Source organism: Dermacentor silvarum, chromosome 2, assembly GCF_013339745.2.
Source record: "Dermacentor silvarum isolate Dsil-2018 chromosome 2, BIME_Dsil_1.4, whole genome shotgun sequence".
NCBI lineage: Eukaryota > Metazoa > Arthropoda > Arachnida > Ixodida > Ixodidae > Dermacentor > Dermacentor silvarum.
The window spans coordinates 195,609,415-195,628,923 of NC_051155.1; the positions used below are offsets into that span (position 1 = coordinate 195,609,415).

General features: G+C 49.9%; 1 protein-coding gene across 1 annotated transcript in view; it reads right to left on the bottom strand.

Annotated features, from left to right (window-relative positions):
* The window catches only part of LOC119440634 (probable chitinase 10), a 30,402-nt gene extending 11,556 nt beyond the window's left edge, over positions 1–18,846 (bottom strand). The window contains exons 1-2 of the mRNA XM_037705527.2: positions 18,524–18,846; positions 2,773–3,100 (exon numbers count right to left, since the gene is read on the bottom strand). Coding sequence (XP_037561455.2) covers positions 2,773–3,100; positions 18,524–18,846 — 651 coding nt within the window. The remainder of the gene's footprint in view (positions 1–2,772; positions 3,101–18,523) is intronic.
* Positions 18,847–19,509: the final 663 nt, after the last annotated feature.

The window sequence follows — 19,509 nt, forward strand, 5'->3', positions numbered from 1 at the left end:
TTGAAAGCGATCTGCAACACGGTTCCTACCTTTGTATGCGCTATGCTTTCGCCGCTCAGTTTCCGTTGAAGCGATAGACCGCATGAACCTTCACTCGCGGCTGCTGGCGCGCTTGGGCACGCCAACGTTTTGACAGGGGTTGTGTGCGGTCACACAAACAACGCGCAAAACTGTTGTCGATGGCAGCGGCGTTTTGCCCGCGTTCGCGCCGAACGCGCGCGGCGTTGGTGACGTGTTTATGAAGAACGTGCCAACCTTTGCCGTACACCCTATGGCGGTGTATCATAGCTACCATAAGGCCATGGTCCCTGTGGTCACTAAATAAATGAAAACAACCAGATCATATATATATTTCTCATTCTTTAACCGTTCAAAAAAGTTGTCGCAGTTTCACCTGAAAGGCGAAGCATCAATTGCGATAGCAAATTTGTAGAGAGCTATACGGAGTAATGATAGTAGCTTTATCAGCTGTATAAACTTGGACATGCAGCAGCACCGGCAACACGCACAACTGTTGTCGACGCCGTCGGCCTTTCGCCCGCGTTCGCACAAAATGCGTGCGGCGTTGGTGACTGTTGCCGGAGCCTCTGATATAAATAGGCACTTGGTGCTGCAGCTAAACGTCGCTTCTCTTCCCTCCCCCCCCCCCCCCCCCCCCCCCACGGCCTTTCGTGCGTCCGAAAAAGGCGCGTTAGCTCTACATATATGGTGATTGTAAAGGAGGAAAGAGACGCCTACTTCTGCAGCCCTTAACGCACGGCGCAGAACGCGCGTTTGTTCTCCGCCGTGGGTTCACTCCCCGTGAAAGCGCGCGTCCCTCGCGCCCTTTCACTCGCACATACAGCGTTCGGCGGCGCGCGGCGACGATTTCATCTCCATTGACGTCATACGGAACCTCACGGTGACGGCGACGGCGACGGCAACGGCGGCGGCGACGCCGACGGCAGAAATCTGCTTTGCATGGAGTGTCCATATAATTGCTATCGCAATAATAACAAATTACACCATCACACCTTAATAGTCATAATTGGAAATCATGATTCCCACCACAGTACAGCTTCGCTGGTCTTCCATGTCCACCCCAGTGGAAAGGCTGACAGTTTTATAGAAAGTTTCTATTTTATGCACGGTTGTGTGTTGGCTGTGATGGGCAGGAATGTGAAATGGTCTATACTGATTGGGGATCTCATGCGCAATTCGAAGCACGATGCAATTGCACAGTAGTTCGAAGTATACGTGAGGACACCAAGAAGAAGCAAAAGTAGTACTACTACTACTAGTAGTAGTAGTTAGTAGCAGTAGTAGTAGTAGTAGTAGTAGTAGTAGTAGTAGTAGTACTTGTAGTAGTAGTAGTGGTAGCAGCAGCAGTAGTAGTAGTAGCTGTAGTAGTAAGTAATGGTAGTAGTAATAGTAAGAAGTAATGGTAGAAGTAGTAGTACTAGTTGTAGTAGTTGGTAGCAGCAGTAGTAGTAGTAGTAGTAGTAATAGAAGCAGCAGTAATAGTAATGGTAGCAGCAGCAGTAGTAGTAGTAGCTGTAGTAGTAAGAAGAAATGGTAGTAGTAGTAGTACTAGTTGTAGGAGTTAGTAGCAGTAGTAGTAGTAGTAGTATTTGTAGTAGTAGTAGTGGTAGCAGCAGCAGTAGTAGTAGTAGCTGTAGTAGTAAGAAGTAATGGTAGTATTAGTAGTAAAAAGTAATGGTAGTAGTAGTATGAGTATTAGTAGTAGTAGTAGTAGTAGTGGTGGTAGGAGTAGTTAGTAAATAAAGAAACAAAATAACATTAACAATCGTACCGACACACTCAAGAAATAGCATGATACAAAGAGAATGATGAACACCCAATCGCCGCACATGGGTAAACACCTAAATATACAAGTATAAAAGGTCTATCAAAAGCACATTGCTCATGCAGAAGAAAAGGGAAGTACAAATATCACGATATAACATGGCAACCGAAAACAACCTATAAAGGAACAAATTATATGCACGCATCGATAATTACAGACGATTTGTCGCCAAGCAATGCTCGCTGTGATACTATTACGTCGCAACAAAATATGCAGAAACTATTTGTACGGTATATTTACACATATCACAAACACTGGTCGAACTGGAAGCCAGACTACGTAAAATCAAGGCATTTCTAGCCGATTCTAGCTGTAGTCTATATTTTGTCGCCAAACCTTGCGCAATCAGAGTGCATACGTGACACGAATACTGGTGTACTACATTTACACTATAGCTACATTTTAGAGCACACGCGACCACCAGCGATTGTGCTGAAATCGTCGGTGACTCACGTTAGAATAGCCGATGCTCGCGACTCTCGCATGAGATTTATACGATCGATCACTGCGCTTGAATGTTAGTTGCTTATCTGGCCGCAAATTCACCCAATAAAGAGTTTATTTTCTGAGTCACACCTTTGGCAGTATCTCATTCTTCACCATCACGATCACATAATGTCTGACCATATAACATCCATCAATGATGTGTCAATGCGCATGATAATAGTAATAAACAGCAGGGCCAGCGCTCGCACCAGCGTTTCCGCCGCTGGTGTCAGCTACGCAGTCAGCGCGGATATCCGGCACAACCATTGCGGGGTCCTCATTCATAAACGCAGCAGTCATCAAAACAATAATCAGAGTACATCTACATGCCCACCATCTTACATGTCAGTCATTACTGTTGCGTTTTACTTTATTCTAGGTTTTTTCTTTCACGGAATTTCGTTTAAGCGCCCAGAATACGATATCAGTGGGCAGCTTACCTCCCATAATTTGCTGACGTCAGACTCATTATACGCAGATGTCGCGAAGCGCTTCCGAAGGGTATCGTCTGCGGCGACCATCGAAAGGTTGGTGCTGTCCTCGCGCTCTCCCCCGACCGTGAAGTACACAGTGATGTTGTTCAGACGGTGACGGAGCTGGCCGCTGGTCTTCAAGGTCCGCAGGCTGGTCATGTAGTTCGCGGCTTTTGGGTACTTCCACACGATCGTCCCGGACGATGCGTGCAAGTAGTAGCTGTACACGACGATCGCAGAACAGTAGTAAAGCGGCAGGTGGGAGGGCAGGTACACCTCCTGGGACCGTCGGTATCTGCGAACGCCCAAGTGGCCATCAGGCATTCTTCGCAGCTCTAAGAACAGCACTCGTGTTAGCGCGTAGTTGGCGCGGCCACCGATTTATTAACGCGATAGCGTTACGCATCCCGTGTCGCGGAAAATCCGGCGTCGGTGTTGACGTAAGCACCGACGTTCTTGGCGGAAATAATCATGCCGAACCACATCATCCCGAACCACCCGGACCGGGCCGGCCCTTCGGGTAGCGCAAAGCGTTACGAGACAAAAATTTAATTTCTCAAGTAAAATACGTCAGAAAATCGTAACGTACGACTTAACCACAACCTACAGACGCGATAGCGTCGGATTGTAGTTTGAATGCAGGAGAAGAGAGCATGATAAGCAGCCAGGGATCTTTGAATGCTTTAGCAAGGTAGTGCGTTGGGCGAGTTGGTGCATAGCTAAACAAATGAGTTGTGGCGCAAGGAAACAAGAAGGAAAACCAAGGGGAGACAGTATAGGGCGCCAAACTTTCAACTAGTTTTCTTCCCAGCACATCACCCAAATATATACATTTCCAAAAAATGCGCACAAAGACAAGGCGCAGCACGCGTCACAGGCTACCTCACTGCGCTATTTAAAAACAAACATTCACTTTTGTAGAGGGAAACAGAAGGCACGCTGACACAACCCTTCCTCCTTATGTGATACGCCTCGAGCAGTTCACGGGCTAACACTTCTCTGCTTCTTCCTATCAGGCGCGTGTCATCAAACCGTGGTGCACAGCCATGCGAGGCACAACGGAACGGCAGGTGTGAACCCACACCATTTTTAATTGATAAAGCATGCTCCCTTAGGCAGTCATTAACACAGCGGCCTGTTTGGCCTATATATGACTTGCCACAGCTCAACGGAATTTCGTGAACGACGCCCACCATGCAACGCAGTACCGGCTTACTGGCTTGCTTCTTTCCGCATGAAAGCTTGTCCTCTTGAGATGAAATGCGGGCGCACAGCTTAGACAACCTGTTAGGGGCCGAGAAAACGACTGGAACGTCATGCCTGTTAGCAACTTTTTTCAAATTGTGGGCGATTTTGTGCATGTAAGGCAAGTCCAGTGGTCTCTTCTTCTGCACGTTTTCTGCTTCTTCTGCAATTTAGGCGAACTTGCAAAGTGCATAAACGATTGCAAAGGCAATACCCTTGAAGTGTTCTTCACAGTAAAGACACATAAGCCTGAAAGGCCGTTCCGGTCTATCGTGACTTAGAAGGGCACTTGGCAGCTACAGGTTAGTCACTTCTTGCTCAAGCACCTAAATATGCTCAACTATGATGACCCGTTTGCCACAAAACATTCAGGTGTGGTGACCGAATTCTTGAGTAACGAAAGTGGGATTAGTTACGCTTTTAGCATCGATGTTGAGGACTTATTTTACTCTGTCCCTCACAATGAACTTCTTCCCTGCGTCAGACATTATATTGAGCACTGGCTTCGTGAATTCTTGTGGTTTATCGATTGATAATTTTTTGACGCTCCTTCAATTTTACCTAAGTAGCACTTTTGTTTCCTTTACCGACGTGCTATATGTGCAGCGCGCGGGTATTTGCATTGGGTCGTGTGTAGCTCCTGTCCTATGTAACATTTTTCTCTCATGTATTGACCAAGTACTTGCTAGCAAACTTGACTCAGACTTATGTCCTAAGGTATTTGGATTCGTGGATGACTTTCTTGTACCTCTAAATACTTCTAATCCGTTGACAGTTTTTGACGATGTCAATCACGTTTTATCTGTTTTCAGACAGCATGGAAAAGGCCTAAGGTTTACGCATGAGCTTCCACTTGACAATAAGTTGCAGTTTTTAGACATTAACCTGCTACTAAATACTACTCATACGTGTTGGAGGTACAGCCCCCGCGCCCGTAAAGACCTTCTGCCTTATGATTCCGCTCACTCAAAGACCGTGAAAAGAGCTATCGCGACACGGTGTCTTAGGTCTGCCTTAAAGAAGTCTTGCGAGCACACAATGGACGACAGTTTTCAGCTACAGGTTTCGAGGTTGGTTGCAGCCGGGTTTCCTTCTGTGGTCATAACCAGTGTGGCTGAATCTTTGCTCCAGAAAGTGAAAGGGTGTAGCAGAGAGCCTGAGGCCATGCAGAAGAGACCACTGGTCTTGCCTTACATGCACAAAATCGCCCACAATTTGAAAAAAAGTTGCTAACAGGCATGACGTTCCAGTCGTTTTCTCGGCCGCTAACAGGTTGTCTAAGCTGTGCGCCCGCATTTCATCTCAAAAGGCCAAGCTTTCATGCGGAAAGAAGCAAGCCAGTAAGCCGGTACTGCGTTGCATGGTGGGCGTCGTTTACGAAATTCCGTTGAGCTGTGGCAAGTCATATATAGGCCAAACAGGTCGCTGTGTTAATGACCGCCTGAGGGAGCATGTTTTATCAATTAAAAATGGTGTGGGTTCACACCTGCCGTTCCATTGTGCCTCGCATGGCTGTGCACCACGGTTTGATGACACGCGCGTGATAGGAAGAAGCAGAGAAGTGTTAGCCCGTGAACTGCTCGAGGCGTATCACATAAGGAGGAAGGGTTGTGTCAGCGTGCCTTCTGTTTCCCTCTACAAAAGTGAATGTTTGTTTTTAGATAGCGCAGTGAGGTAGCCTGTGACGCGTGCTGCGCCTTGTCTTTGTGCGCATTTTTTGGAAATGTATATATTTGGGTGATGTTCTGGGAATAAAACTAGTTGAAAGTTTGGCGCCCTATCCTGTCTCCCCTTGGTTTTCCTTCTTCTTTCCTTGCGCCACAACTCATTTGTTTATCTTTGAATGTTATCGCGTTCCACTCTTGAAGGTGAAATTACAGAAGGTGAGGGTAAAGAAGAAAAATTGGGGTATCTTGCACTGGCGCAAGGCTAAACACACAGCGGAGCTGATCGGTTCTGAGCTGGTCATGGGTATAAGAAGTGATGTTAAGTTATACGAAATAATGCCAAGTGATGCTAAGTTATACGAAGTGTGTAAGCATTTCCTCGTGGTTCGTGGCATTGGGGAACGCCTCGCGAAGCACTTGCAGTCCAAGCACACGTAGGGGAAGTGGGGCGAAAGTTATGCAGAGTGTACGGGCGGCCACGCAGCAGACGAAACGCCGGGATGACGTCACGGCGCACCCGCAGTAGCGCGCAGCTGGTGGGAGCTCGGCCAAGCCGCCGCCAGAGGCGCCTGCTGCATTCACGGACACCGCGAGCGTTCGGCGCTAATACGGAGAAACGGAGAAGCGCGGTTGGCGTCGGCAGCACCTCTGCGCGTTGTCTCTCTGGTGCTGTTACACTTTGTTTCTCTCTCTCTCTCTCTCTCTCTCTCTCTCTCTCTCGCTCTCATTTTCTCTTTCGCTCTCACAAGCGTAGTGCGTTACGAGCGCACTCTTTCCTGCTCTCATTTTCTCTTTCTCTCTCCCGAACATAGCGCGCGACGCTCCGCCGTGTGGTTTCTCGGCAACGCAGTGGCAGACAGCTGCGGCGTCGCTGGTTGCCATGGCTACGGCGCGGCTGGTGTTTTGTGAAACGCGCACGTTTTACGGCCTGCTTGAACAGCTTCGCTGTTAACAATAAAAATACATAATAAAGAGGTATGCATTAGGCACAATATAAAACAGCATATAAATTCAATAAGGCAATACATGTTATAGTAGTTCTTAAGGAAATACGGATCTACTTGCGAGAATCTACACACAGAAGAGCACAAAATAGCCATACCATGCAGACATATTAGATAAAAAAAACATTTCGAAAGGATGTGTCAACGCTGGATGTGGCTGACTGTGGGAGATGATTCCACGCTACAGTATATACATGTTTTCGGGTAGAGATTCTCAGAACTAGTGAGCATGTTGCCGCATTCGGAGTCAGCATGCGCTCCTCTCCAATCTGTTGAAACGCTAGGCGGATTCTTTCGCAACGGCATACGCTGCCGAAACGCATGTTGTGTAGATCGAGGGATACGTGACCATGGCTCAAAAACATTATGCGTGGCTCTGCTATCGCAAACACCAGAGACCAGCGGAGCTGGGGAAAGCCTACTAAAGTAGTGGCAAACCACACACTTAGTCTAACTTTTGCTGGGCTTCCCCCATCTCTGCTGGTCTCTGGTTTTTGCCATAGCAGAGGCACGCATACCACCAAACTTCTTCGCGATGTTCTGCGCAGTATCGTGATGAATTCAAACGGTCACGTTCACGAGCCTCCGGATCTTCATCTCTTCGCCTGCGCGAACTCTAGCTGGGCTTCCCTGAATCTAAACTCGCGATGTTCTCTTGTGCGACGCTTGGTTTCAGCCTCCCTAGCTCTCGCTTCAGTCTTTCAGAAGCGACGAGTGTCCAGTTCTCTGGTCGAAACCTGCGAGCCGCCGCCAGAGGCAACGGCAGCAGTCACGGACACCAGGCGCGTTTGGCGGCAACGCGGGGAAACGCGGTCGGCGTCAGCAGCAGCTCTATGAGTCCCACTACCACCTGCCTCACTCTTCATCTCCACCTCCCATCCGCTATCCTGCGCGATGCTATTTTAAGCAACCGTTACTAGATTACCTCTTTACGCTGATTTTAACAGCATGGCTGTTTGAACTCGAGGTTCGGCTACAAATCGTTCGTAGAAACTGCGCCGAGCTATGACGTTATTGTGTTGCCTAGCAACCATTTGTCACAGCTGTGCCTGGCTTCGTGGAGCTTCGCACAAGCGTTGGGACGTCACCGCTCCGACTTCCGCATCGCTTCTCCGCGCTGCGCCTAGATCTGACGTCACTATGCGTCGCCTAGCAACCACCTGGCATGTCTGCGCCCAGCCGCGCCACGCTTAACGCCGCAACCGTACATCGCCAAGCTTCCATAGCCGTGTACGCGGAGAGAAAAAAAAATTGTCGCAGTTTCACCAGAAAGGCTAAGCATCAATTGCGATAGCAAATTAGTAGAGAGCTATACGGAGTAAGAATAGTAGTTTTATCAGCTGTATAAACTTGGACATGCAGCAGCACCAGCAACGAGCAGAACTGTTGTCGACGCCGTCGGCGTTTTGCCCACGTTAGCACCGAGCGCGCGCGGCGTTTTTATATAAATACGTTCAATGAACAATACGTATAATGTTCAATAGCCTGGCAAGGGAACAAGAATTCAGGATCGCCCGTCAGCCTCTAGAATCTGTAAAGGAATATGTTTATCTAGGTGAATTAGTCACAGGGGACCCTGATCATGAGAAAGAAATTTACAGAAGAATAAAATTGGGTTGGAGTGCATACGGCAGGCATTGCCAAATCTTGACTGGGAGCTTACCACTGTCTGAAAAGAAAAGTGTACAATCATTGCATTCTACCGGTGCTAACATACGGGGCAGAAACTTGGAGGTTAACAAAGAAGCTCGAGAACAAGTTAAGGACCGCACAAAGAGCAATGGAACGAAAAATCTTAGGAGTAACGTTAAGAGACAGGAAGAGAGCGGTGTGGATCAGAGAACAAACGGGGGTAGACGATATTCTAGTTGACATTAAGCGGAAGAAATGGAGCTGGGCAGGCCATGTAATGCGTAAGATGGATAACCGGTGGACCATTAGGGTTACAGAATGGATACCAAGAGAAGGGAAGCGCAGTCGAGGACGGCAGAAAGTCAGGTGGGATGATGATGTTAGGAAATTCGCAGGCGCAAGTTGGAATACGCTAGCGCAAGACAGGGGTAATTGGAGATCGCAGGGAGAGGCCTTCGTCCTGCAGTGGACATAAATATAGGCTGATGATGATGATGATGATGACGTATTTGGTGCCGCAGCTAAACGTCGCCTCCCCTCCCTCCCTCCCGTCCCCCCACAGCCTTTCGCACGACAGAAAAAGTTGCATTTGCTCTCTATATATGGAAAGAAGGAAAGAGACACTTAATTCTTCAGCCCTTCAGGGAGCACGGCGCAGAACGCGCGTTTACTCTCCGCCGTGCGTTCGCTCCCCGTGAAAGCGCGCGTCCCTCGCGCGCTTTCACTCGTACATACAGCATACGGCGCACGGCGACGACTTCATCACCGTTGACGTCATACGGAACCTCACGGCAATGGTGACGCCGACGGCAGAAATCCGCTTTGGAGTGTCCATATAATTGCTATCGCAATAAAAAGCCAAGACGTCACTGCGCGCCGCTTTCTTCGCGGCGTTCGTATAAAGCTCCGTGACGCCGCGACGGCGGCACATTGCCTAGTGTCTCTGCGCCGAGCACATACATCACTTGCTCCACCTGAAAATATGCGTCAGCCGAAGAAGTACTTAACACCGAAGGAAGATGATGCTCAACGGGAAGCATTACATAGCAAAAACTTAGTAAAACTTCGTAAACCTCGGTCGATCCCCATGCAGTTACGCTGTTTCTTCAGCCTTGCACCACTAGTGCAAGTCGCCCTCATTTTTTATACTCTGCTTTCACTCCCTCAGCTCTCTCTCCCCCAGCTCAGCGAAGCTGCGGACGAGGAAGTGTTCATTATACCGAGGTTTTAACAGCTCCGCTGTAAAACCAAAATTGGATGATTATAGCGCACTGTTCGACGATTAGCGTGCAGGCAAGTGGGCGCGAGGCAACGCTGTAGTAATAAGACAAAATGCCACAATTGCAATTTAGTCTCTCTTTTTTTTAGAGCGAACTCGTGTTTCGTGGAGTTTGCTATAGCCTGTGCGAGTCCAGTGCGTGTGCGCTCATCCGCCTCTGTCGTGTATCATCATGCATATTTTACAGAGAGGCATGCGTCAAATTGAGCAGGGTCCGGCCATGATGGTTGCAGAAAGGATACTGACAGTCATGCGGGCACCACTTCATTGTTGGCGGGTGGGTTCTGCATTCCTGATAAGTGATGGCACCAACATAAACCACCGCGTCACCTATGCCAAAGTATAGCGAGGCTGCTAGGATGCGGATCCAAACAGTGACTAATCAGCTCTTATGCGCCATTGATTTGTAAGATCGAGTTCGGCTTTTGGGAGATCGCGAGAGGCAGCACGTGGGCGACGTGTGGGTGCGATTCGCTGCAGCCGCCACAGACAAACTTCCACTCATGTAGTGCTTTGTTTCCATATATATGGTATCGGTGGACGCGCTCGCCCCAGGCCTAATTGATAGGCGTCTTCGGTGAACAGACGACGCAGGGTGCTCTGGCGCCATCTCGTAGCGATCGTCGCGACAGAGCACGTCTTGGGCGGCACTAAGATTTTCTTCTCACGCTTTTGCCATACCCGCCTCCTCCACTTTCCTCCTCATGGTTCCGTTATACCCTTGTCCACCACTTTCCTCCTCGCGTTCTCCTCACTATCGCCGTCTTTCATCCCCCTCTGTGCTCCGCGTTCGCTCTTTTACCCTTCGCTGTGCTCGTTCGTTCGTTTACGAGGGACGCCGACTCCGACGCTCAACGCAGGAACGGGCGCCTATTATAAGCGCTGCGCTCTAAAAAAAGCCGCAGTTTCGCCCGGAAGGCGAAGCATCGATTGCAATAGTAATCTTGTGGACAGCTATACGAAGTAAGAAAAAAATGAGGGCAGCTTGCACTAGTGGTGCAAGGCTAAAGAAACAGCGTAGCTGGGGGTCTACCAAGGTTTACGAACTTTTGCTAAGTTTTCGCTAGGTATTACTATGTTATGCCAAGATTTTACCGAGGTTTGATATGTATTGCTGTGTGATATTGAGATTTTAACCAAGTTTTCTATGTAATGTTATGTTATGCCAAGCTTTTTTTTACCAATTATTGTTATGTATTGCCAAGCCGTACATGGCCGTTCCGGTTGGTCCCGCACCCCAATCACGGTTCTAATTAGGTCACCAGCACGGAGCAGTGGTGCGACGGGCTTCCCATCGAGCATCTTCTTCCTCGGGGGTTACGTACTTTTTATTCGGCCGACCCATGTTCTTAGGTGGCGCGAACGATGTGCTCGGCGCAAAGACAGTAGGTAATGTGCCACCGTCGCGGCATCACGGAGCTTCACACGAAGGCCGCGAACGAAGCGACGTGCCATGACGTCTTGGGGTTTTTTATTTATCCGCCAACACGGCTGTGGAAGCTTGGCGATGCACGGAAAGCGGCGGTGTTGCGTGGCGCGGCCGGGCGCAGACATGCCAGGTGGTTACTCGGCGACGCATAGTGACGTCAGAGCTAGGCGCAGCGAGGCGTGACTATAGGAGAAGCGATGCGAATGTCGGAGCGGTGACGTCGCGACACCTGTGCGAAGCTCCGCGAAGCGAGGCGCAGCTGTGCCAAGTGCTTGCTAGGTAACGCAGTGACGTCGTAGCTCGGCGGAGTTTCTGCGAACTATTTGTAGAAGAACCTCGAGCTTAAACAGCTACACTGTTAATAGTAGTTTTATCAGCCGTATAGTACAGTGGCTAGAATAGGGAAGTGTGCCAAAGGCCCCGCCGCTCGCGTGATCATTTCAGATGCAGCCGCAAGGTGGCGCTCACGCTTGCATTCACGAGGGCATAGAAAGACGACTGGAAAACAGCGAATTAGGTTTTGATTTATCCTACATGCGTAATGGACAAATGGTGCAACAGAAGATCCCTGGACTGATGTACGCAGACGACATTGTGCTACTAGCGGACAATAAAAAAGATTTACAGATACTTGCGAATATCTGTGGGAACGCAGCGACAAATCTAGGCCTTAAGTTTAGCACAGAGAAATCAGGGATTATGATCTTTAATGAGCACACGAGTAACTTCGTGGTGTCAATTCAACAGCAAGTAATACCCATAGTGAAGCAATATAAGTACCTCGGCGTACACATAAACGAAGGAAAGAATTACTCAAGCAACCACCAAGATAATCTGAAAATAAAGGGGAAGCGGAATGCAGCATTAATGAAACACAGAGCACTGTGGGGCCACAATAAGTATGAGGTGGTGCGTGGAATCTGGAAAGGAGTAATGGTGCCAGCGCTAACATTCGCAAATGCCATTATATGCTTAAAATCGGATATATTGGCGGGTTTGGAAGTTAACCAAAGATCAGTAGGCCGGTTGGCTTTGGGAGCACACGGTAATACGACAAATGAGGCAGTGCATGGAGACATGGGTTGGGCCTCTTTTGAAGTCAGAGAAGCACAAAGCAAAATTAGTTTTGAAGAAAGGCTCAGGAACATGGATGAAAATAAATGGGCGGCTAAAGTGCACAAGTATCTCTACATGAAAAGCGTGGACACAGAATGGAGGAAGAGGTCAAGGAAGTTGGCAACCAAGTACAGGATAATCGAAACTGTAAATAGACAACCAGGGTTCATCAGAAAGAAAGTGAGAGAAATAGAGACCGTGAATTGGATGCAAAGAATGGAAACGAAAAGGACAATGGAGATTTACAAGAATGAGAAGAAAGAAATTAGAAGGGAAAATCTGTACGATAACACAAAGGGCAGTGCCTTGCTATTTGAGGCTCGAGCCGGTTGCCTAAGGACGAAAACATATCGAAACAAATATTCGGAATTAGATGAGACATGTGTATGCTGCAGTAAAGATCCAGAGACCACTCAGCACATCCTAATGGAATGCGACGGGATCCACCCAGCGAGAACCGTAGGTAACGTGCAACTCCCAGAAGCGCTTGGGTTTAAAGTGGAAGGAAACATAAACAGATCAGCCGTAGAGATCAGCAAGAGACGATTAGAGTACTGGTGGAAAAAAAGTAGGGAAAAGATGGATGCGACCTGATCTCTTAAAATCATAGGCAGCGGTAAAAGGTAAATTTTTGAAAAAGAAAAATAATGATAGGTATACAAAAATGCAAGATAAAGAACATGTATAGTATACCTGATTAAATCAAGCAGGCTAGGTGACTATTTGTCGCCGCCCCGTTTCAAAGGGGATGCCAATAAATCATCATCATCATCATCATCATCACGAGAGATTTCAGTAGCTCAGAAAAGACCTTTATCGATAGCATTTCTAGATATTAAAGGAGCTTATGACAACGTAGACAGGGAATTGTTATGGGATATTCTTCAGCACGAAGGCATAGATGACGATTTCGTGGAGCTGCTGAGGAAGATATATAGAGACCACCAAGTACAAGTTGTATGGGAAGGTTGAAAAGGTTGAAAAGCTAATGAAATGGTGGGAATTCACCAAGGATTGAAGCAAGGATGTCCTTTGTAAAGCGTGAAGGATATAGAAAGACGACCGGAAAACAGCGAATTAGGTTTTGATTTATCCTACATGCGTAATGGACAAATGGTGCAACAGAAGGTCCCTGGATTGATGGACGCGGACGACATTGTGCTACTAGCGGACAATAACTAGGGAGCCTACATGCAACGTCGTTTCATGTAGGGTCCCTAAACAATAACCAGTGTGAGCGCCCCCCGGCGGATGCATCACAAGGCGACGACGGCGGTTGCCATAGGAGCCGCCGGGCGGTAATCACACTTCCCCTATTCTAGCCACTGTACGTATAGACTTGTAAACGTAGGCATACTAACTAAATTAACAAGCATGGTGTCACGTGCGCACAAGAAAACTTGAACACATCACACTCGTTGAGCGCGGACACTCGCTGTCAAAATGCTGGCGGGAGGAAACACGGCAACAGCAGCGAGCGAAGTGACCTTCGGGCGGTTTTCTATCGTTTCAACGTAAATTGAGCGCCCAGAACACAAAGCACGCACAAAGCTGCAGATCGATGCAGATCGCTCTCAAGATACAGCCGCGCGACCGATCGCAGCCGCCACATACGCAGGTGCAGCCGAAGTAGAATGCCCCCCCCCCCCCCCCCCTTCCGATACCTTGCAACGTTGGGTGCCGCGCGCACAACAGATGACGCCGCGTTTCCTGCCTTTCCTCTCGTTCTCGCGGGCTCTGAGATCGAACCGCGATCGTCAGCTCCCCGCGCACGCTTTCACTTACACATATGAGCATACGGTGCGCGGCAACAATTTTATCGCCCGTGGACTTTATACGGAACCTCACGATAACCGCGACGCCGATGCAAAAATGCGCCTGGAGTATTCATATAATTGCTATCGCAAAATTGACAGTCACTTCAGCATACGCCAAAGAGGGTGAGGGCGAAAGCCTGCGCGCTCACGAGACATTCATTTAATTACTTGACATTGTCATTACAATGCGTTGTTACTTATTGTTCTTTCCGACCAAAGATCACGGGTTCTAGTGCCTTAAGTGACGCTACCATAGTTAACTGTGCAATAATTAACCTCGACTTAATTAACTAACTCCATAGGTCGTGGGTTTGACTCCCACCAAAGGTCGAAGTTGCGACTCCCACCAAAGGTGGTAGGTTCCGAGTGCCTTACTTACTTCGTCTTAACGCCAAGGATGGTGGGTTCAACTCCCACCTAAGGTCGTGGGTTCGAGTGCCTGAATTAACTCTATCTAAATTAACACGGTGACAACGGGGACCCGCGCACCATCAGAATTGTTGCGCGAGCGTTGCTTGCTTGCACATAGAAGACGATGATGACGGTGACCCGCACACCACCACCATTATTCAGTGAGCGTTTGCAGACACCATGCCAGGCCGGTGTAGTAAGTAAATTACTACACCGAGTCATCATCGTGTACAGTTTCGCTTCGACGACACGATTTTTGCTCAAGCATGTTGAAGTGGCGAAGCTTTCTCCCATGCAAACTGAATCAAAATCAAAGTCCACAGCCCACGACCACCCAACAAAACCGAGAAAGGCTGAGCGACCCGACCCCATGCCACGGAGGAAGATTATTTAGGAGTAGAAACTCCCGTCAGCGCAGGCGCTCGCGTGCGACCAGATAACGTCACATTAGTATGCGCTGACGGGGGCGCATGCAGTGGCGGCGCCTTGCGGCGCGTCATGCAAGCAGCAGCGAAAAAAAAAAAAAAGAGCAGAACCCCGGTGGTGCTGCTCAGGCGCGTTCTCTTCGGCGGCGCCCGTGCCTCCCGCTCAAAGCAGACGTCACGGGCGTTCGCTTCAGCGTGCACGCCTTAACGTTGTTTTATTGCGATAGCAATTATATGGACACTTGAACCGGATTTCTGCCGTCGGCGTCGCCGTCATCGTCGCCGTCGCCGTCGCCGTCGCCGTGACGTTCCCTATAGATAAAATCTTCGCCGCGCGCCGTATGCCCGAGAGGAAGCGTGCGGAGACGCGCGCTATCACGGAGAGCGAACGCACTCAATCTCCCACGCGCAAGCAAGGAAGCAGGAAGCCAGCGCCGGAGGGAGCAAGGGGGGGGGGGGGGGCGCACTTCTCTGCCAACAACCGCGCTCGTCGCTCGCTCGCACCGTCTCTTATCTCCACACGGCTCTGACCTTTAAGTGCATTCGCCGCTCAGTTTCCGTTGAAGCGATAGACCGCACGTACCTTCGCCCGTTGCGGCGTATGCTTGCTGCCAGCGTTTTGACAGTCGTTGTCTGCTGTCATTCAGTGTGATCTCTTCGTGTTTGTGCGCGCTCACACCACGCTTGTTCATTCAGTTCGTAATAGTCGGGCCACATTTTCCAACGCACGCTACACACGCAATGCTGCCCGGATCGGCAGTGCAGCGCTACAGGTGTGTCCCTTCGCACGCGCTGCCCACGGGAAGCGCTTCTCATCAACACCACCGTTTCACATGCGCCTTCTCGTGGTCATCGAGTCTCTCTTCATGTCGGTCTACTTACGCCGCAGCACAGCTGCTTACTTAATCAGCTCATGTTTACTACAATTCATATTGCTACCAAAGCCGCTCACCTTACTTCGTATGACATTGCTGTGTTGCTATCGCATTCATTGCTTCGCCCTTAGGGCGAAACTGTGACATTTTTTTGTGGGCTTTTAAGTGAAACAGCAACTGTTCTTGTCGGTGTCTGTTCGAGGGCCGTAATACTTACAGCGCTGATACATGCAGTGTACCTTCGTTCGGAATTTGCTAGCCTAAGATGGGACGCAGGCAGGGGCGGATCCAGGTTTTTTCTGAGGGGGGGGGGGGGGGGGGGGGGGTCAGCTTCTGTCAATGATGATGATGATGATGATGATGATGATGATGGTAGCCTTTATCATTTACCGAAATTCACCGTTTCTGCTCATGATAAACCCGCGTTTTATACGGCTAGAGCAACACCTGTAGCCCGCCGTGGTGGCTCAGTCAGTTCAGGCGTTGCGCTGCTGAGCACGAGATCGCGCGATCGCATCCCGGCCGCGGCGGCCGCATTTCGATGTAGGCGAAATGCAAAAACTCCCGTGTGCTTGCGTTGTAGTGCACATTAAAGAACCCCAGGTGGTCAAAGTTAATCCGAAGTCTTCCACTATGGCGCGCCTCATAATCAGAACTGGTTTTTGCACGTAAAACCCCAGAAAGAGGAAGAAGCCCTATAGCTAAGCCAGGTATCGGTTTCTCCGAGCTTATAGGAAAAGGACGTTACCCAATACAGCCATGTGCTTGGTGGCTGTGCCTGATAATACAGGTTGTTCAAAACTAAGCTTTATGGTTTTCTTAAAATTAGGCACTGGGAGGCACGCGAATACCACCTGTGCAAATAAGTTATGTGGCCAGGGGGGCACAAAGTGAGATGATAATCATCGCTGTGAGCAGCCCAATTAACTAAAATTGAACAATTATTTTTTGTAGACTGCAGTAAGTGGGTATGTTTGTACTGAAAACTTAGAGGCAGTCGTGGTTCTACACAGTATCAGTCGGAAGAATTATTCTAGCGTGTTCGTGCTCCGAGATATCCGACTCCAAATTTCAATTGTACTGCGCAGAGTTATCGACTCGACGCGAGAGTGGTTTATGCTTTGCGTTGCTGTGGAAGGGAGGCATTTTGAACATTTTTAGGGCATTGACATATTGATGGGTGAAGTGTTGTCATGAGATTTGTGCATGACAACACCAAAGTTAAAGCGGCAGTATGAAATATTCGTTAGCATAGCTAAAAAGGTTTCTGCTGTTGATGGTGCAGTTGTTGCTTTTGATTTCAATAAAACTTACAATACTTGGAAATCAGCAGTCACTTTATTTGCATAGCCCAAACAAGGACCATGCCCGGTCGTCTAGTCCCCATTACGCACGCGCACTGCCCTCCGGCTTCTCCGCTCGCGCCATTATCTCGGCACGGCAGCTGCCGCCATCTTTACAGGCTGCGCGGTCGCGTGTTACGACAGCGGTTACAGGTTCTTCGATTTTTTTTTTCGCCAGCCGTGAGGGGAAGGGGGGCAGTTATTATCTTTGCCAATGCCTCCGCCGCGTTGTCAGACTAAACGCTGCACCCAACAGCCGCGTCACATCAGGGAGGAGCTTTGCGCCGATCCTCACTCTCTTGCATGCGTAATCATGCGAACGACAATTAAAATTTGGAGTTGGATTTCTCGGAGCATAGACATGCTAGAAGAATTCTTCCAAGTGAAACTGTGCAGGAACACGAATGCCTCTAACTTTGAATACAAACATACACACTTACTGCAGTCAATAAAAAGTTAATTATTCAGTTTTAGTTAATTCGGTTGCTGGAGGAGGTGTTTATTATACATAAGGAAGAGACGCTTAATTCTGCAGCCCATAAGGGAGCACGGCGCAGCGTCGTAGGGGATAGGGGGAGTAGCAGGTAAAAAAAAAGAGAAGAGAGATAGTTCAGGGGGCTCGTCCGCACATGGGTAGGCAGCAGAGGCGGCAGGGACCGGCAAGGGCAGGTACGCTCAGCGGTATGCTGCTATCCCACTCGCCTCCACGAACTCCACGAGACTGTGTAGTGGGGAGAGATGGTAGCGGGATGGGAACAGCAGGTTGGTCAGTGAGTCAGCAGGAAGTCCCTGCAGTCTATAGGCTCGGATGACCTTCGAACGTTCCTGTGCTAGGGCTGGACAGGCGCAGAGGAGGTGTTCGAGTGTCTCGGGGTCACCGCATCGTCGGCACGAGGGGGAGGCGCTGCGGCCTTTGGCATGAAGCCTAGCTGCTGTCCATATGCAGCCAGTCCGGATTTGCAGCAGGGTGGCTCTGTCTCGCCTGGTGAGGCCAGACTCGGGGAGCAGCTTGGGTCCCTTTCCATTTGCCACCCTCGGGTCGGGGTGGATCGCCAGTAGAAGCTGCTTCAGTCGTGGCCTCGAGTAGTCTGAAGCCGCCACTGATCGAGTGAATGTGACTCCTGGGGGGTGGGCAGCTTTAGCGAGGGTGTCCGCCTCCTCGTTACCAGCTATACCCACATGGGAGGGCAGCCAGTGAAAGGAGACGGACACTCCGGAGGAGGCGAGCGCCGAGAACTTCGCGGCCAAGAGGGACCCCGTCAGTCCAACTCGATGGCAGTTGGAAAGGGACTGCAGCGCCGGTTTGCTGTCGCATAGCACATGCAGCAACCTGCCGTGCTGGAGGGTCCTCAGCCAGGAAGTCAGCCGCCAGGTGAAGCCCCGCCAGCTCCGCCGCTGTCGAACTCGCTGGGAACGGCAAACGGCATTGCCTGCTGATGGCTCTGGCAGGGATGACGCACGCCGCTGCTGCTGACCCATCCGGCATCACAGATCCGTCGGTGAACACCTGCAGCCGACCCTCCAGTTGTTCGTGGAGTTTGCAGGATGCTGCCTGCTGCAGAGCGGTCACAGGTGTCCCACGCTTTGTAGCCCCATCGAGGGAGAGGTGGACCTCCGGTGGCCGGTGATGTGGTGGCGGTGAGGGAACCGCCACTGGTGGGTGAGTCACCATCTGCTCGTAGAGAAGGCAGAGCCCTCCCATCCGTGACGATGGTAGGCTGCGAAGCAGTTCTAGGAGGGCCCTGCCATCAGGTGTCCGGTGTAGCCGGTCCAGGTGTCCCAGCGCTCGCTGGAGCATTCGGAGAGAGAGAGGCCACTCGTTGGCCTCGGCAAGTGTTGCTGCTACTAGGGAATACTTGGGGAGCTGACAGCGATAATTATCTCACTTTGTGTCCCCCTGGCCACGCAACTTATTTGCGCAGGTGGTCTTTACGTGCCTCTCAGTGCCGAATTTTAAGAAAACCATAAAGCTTAATTTTGAACACCCGGTATATCAACCTGTATTGTTTCTTAAAACAAAATTTGGGATGGTCTGTCGCAGGTTCGTTATAAATGCGTAAGCAAGGGTCCGTCTTTGGAGTTCTGTTGGGACACCTTGATTTCCTTAAGAAGATTCTTTGTGTTCGGCTGAGACACCTTCGTTTCAACGCGGCAACCACTACGCTGGTTGTTTGCGATATGCGAATCACCGCGCATGAAGACTCACGACGCCACCTACAAGAAGAACGATGTGGCGTAGTAGCCGTGAGCGCGAGCCAGCGTCTTCATGTTTTGTTTCCCACGCGACGTCATCCTTTTACACAAGGCGCGCATCCGCTCCCGTTTCTCTAACCACGCGACGCCATCCAAGGCCCGCGCGCTGGCGTTGGCCGCTGACGTCACGCTCCCCCACTTCGCAGCCGCTGCTCGAGGCTTCGCCCCGCTCCGCGAGAACGCCCACTCAGATAAATGGATCCGGCGG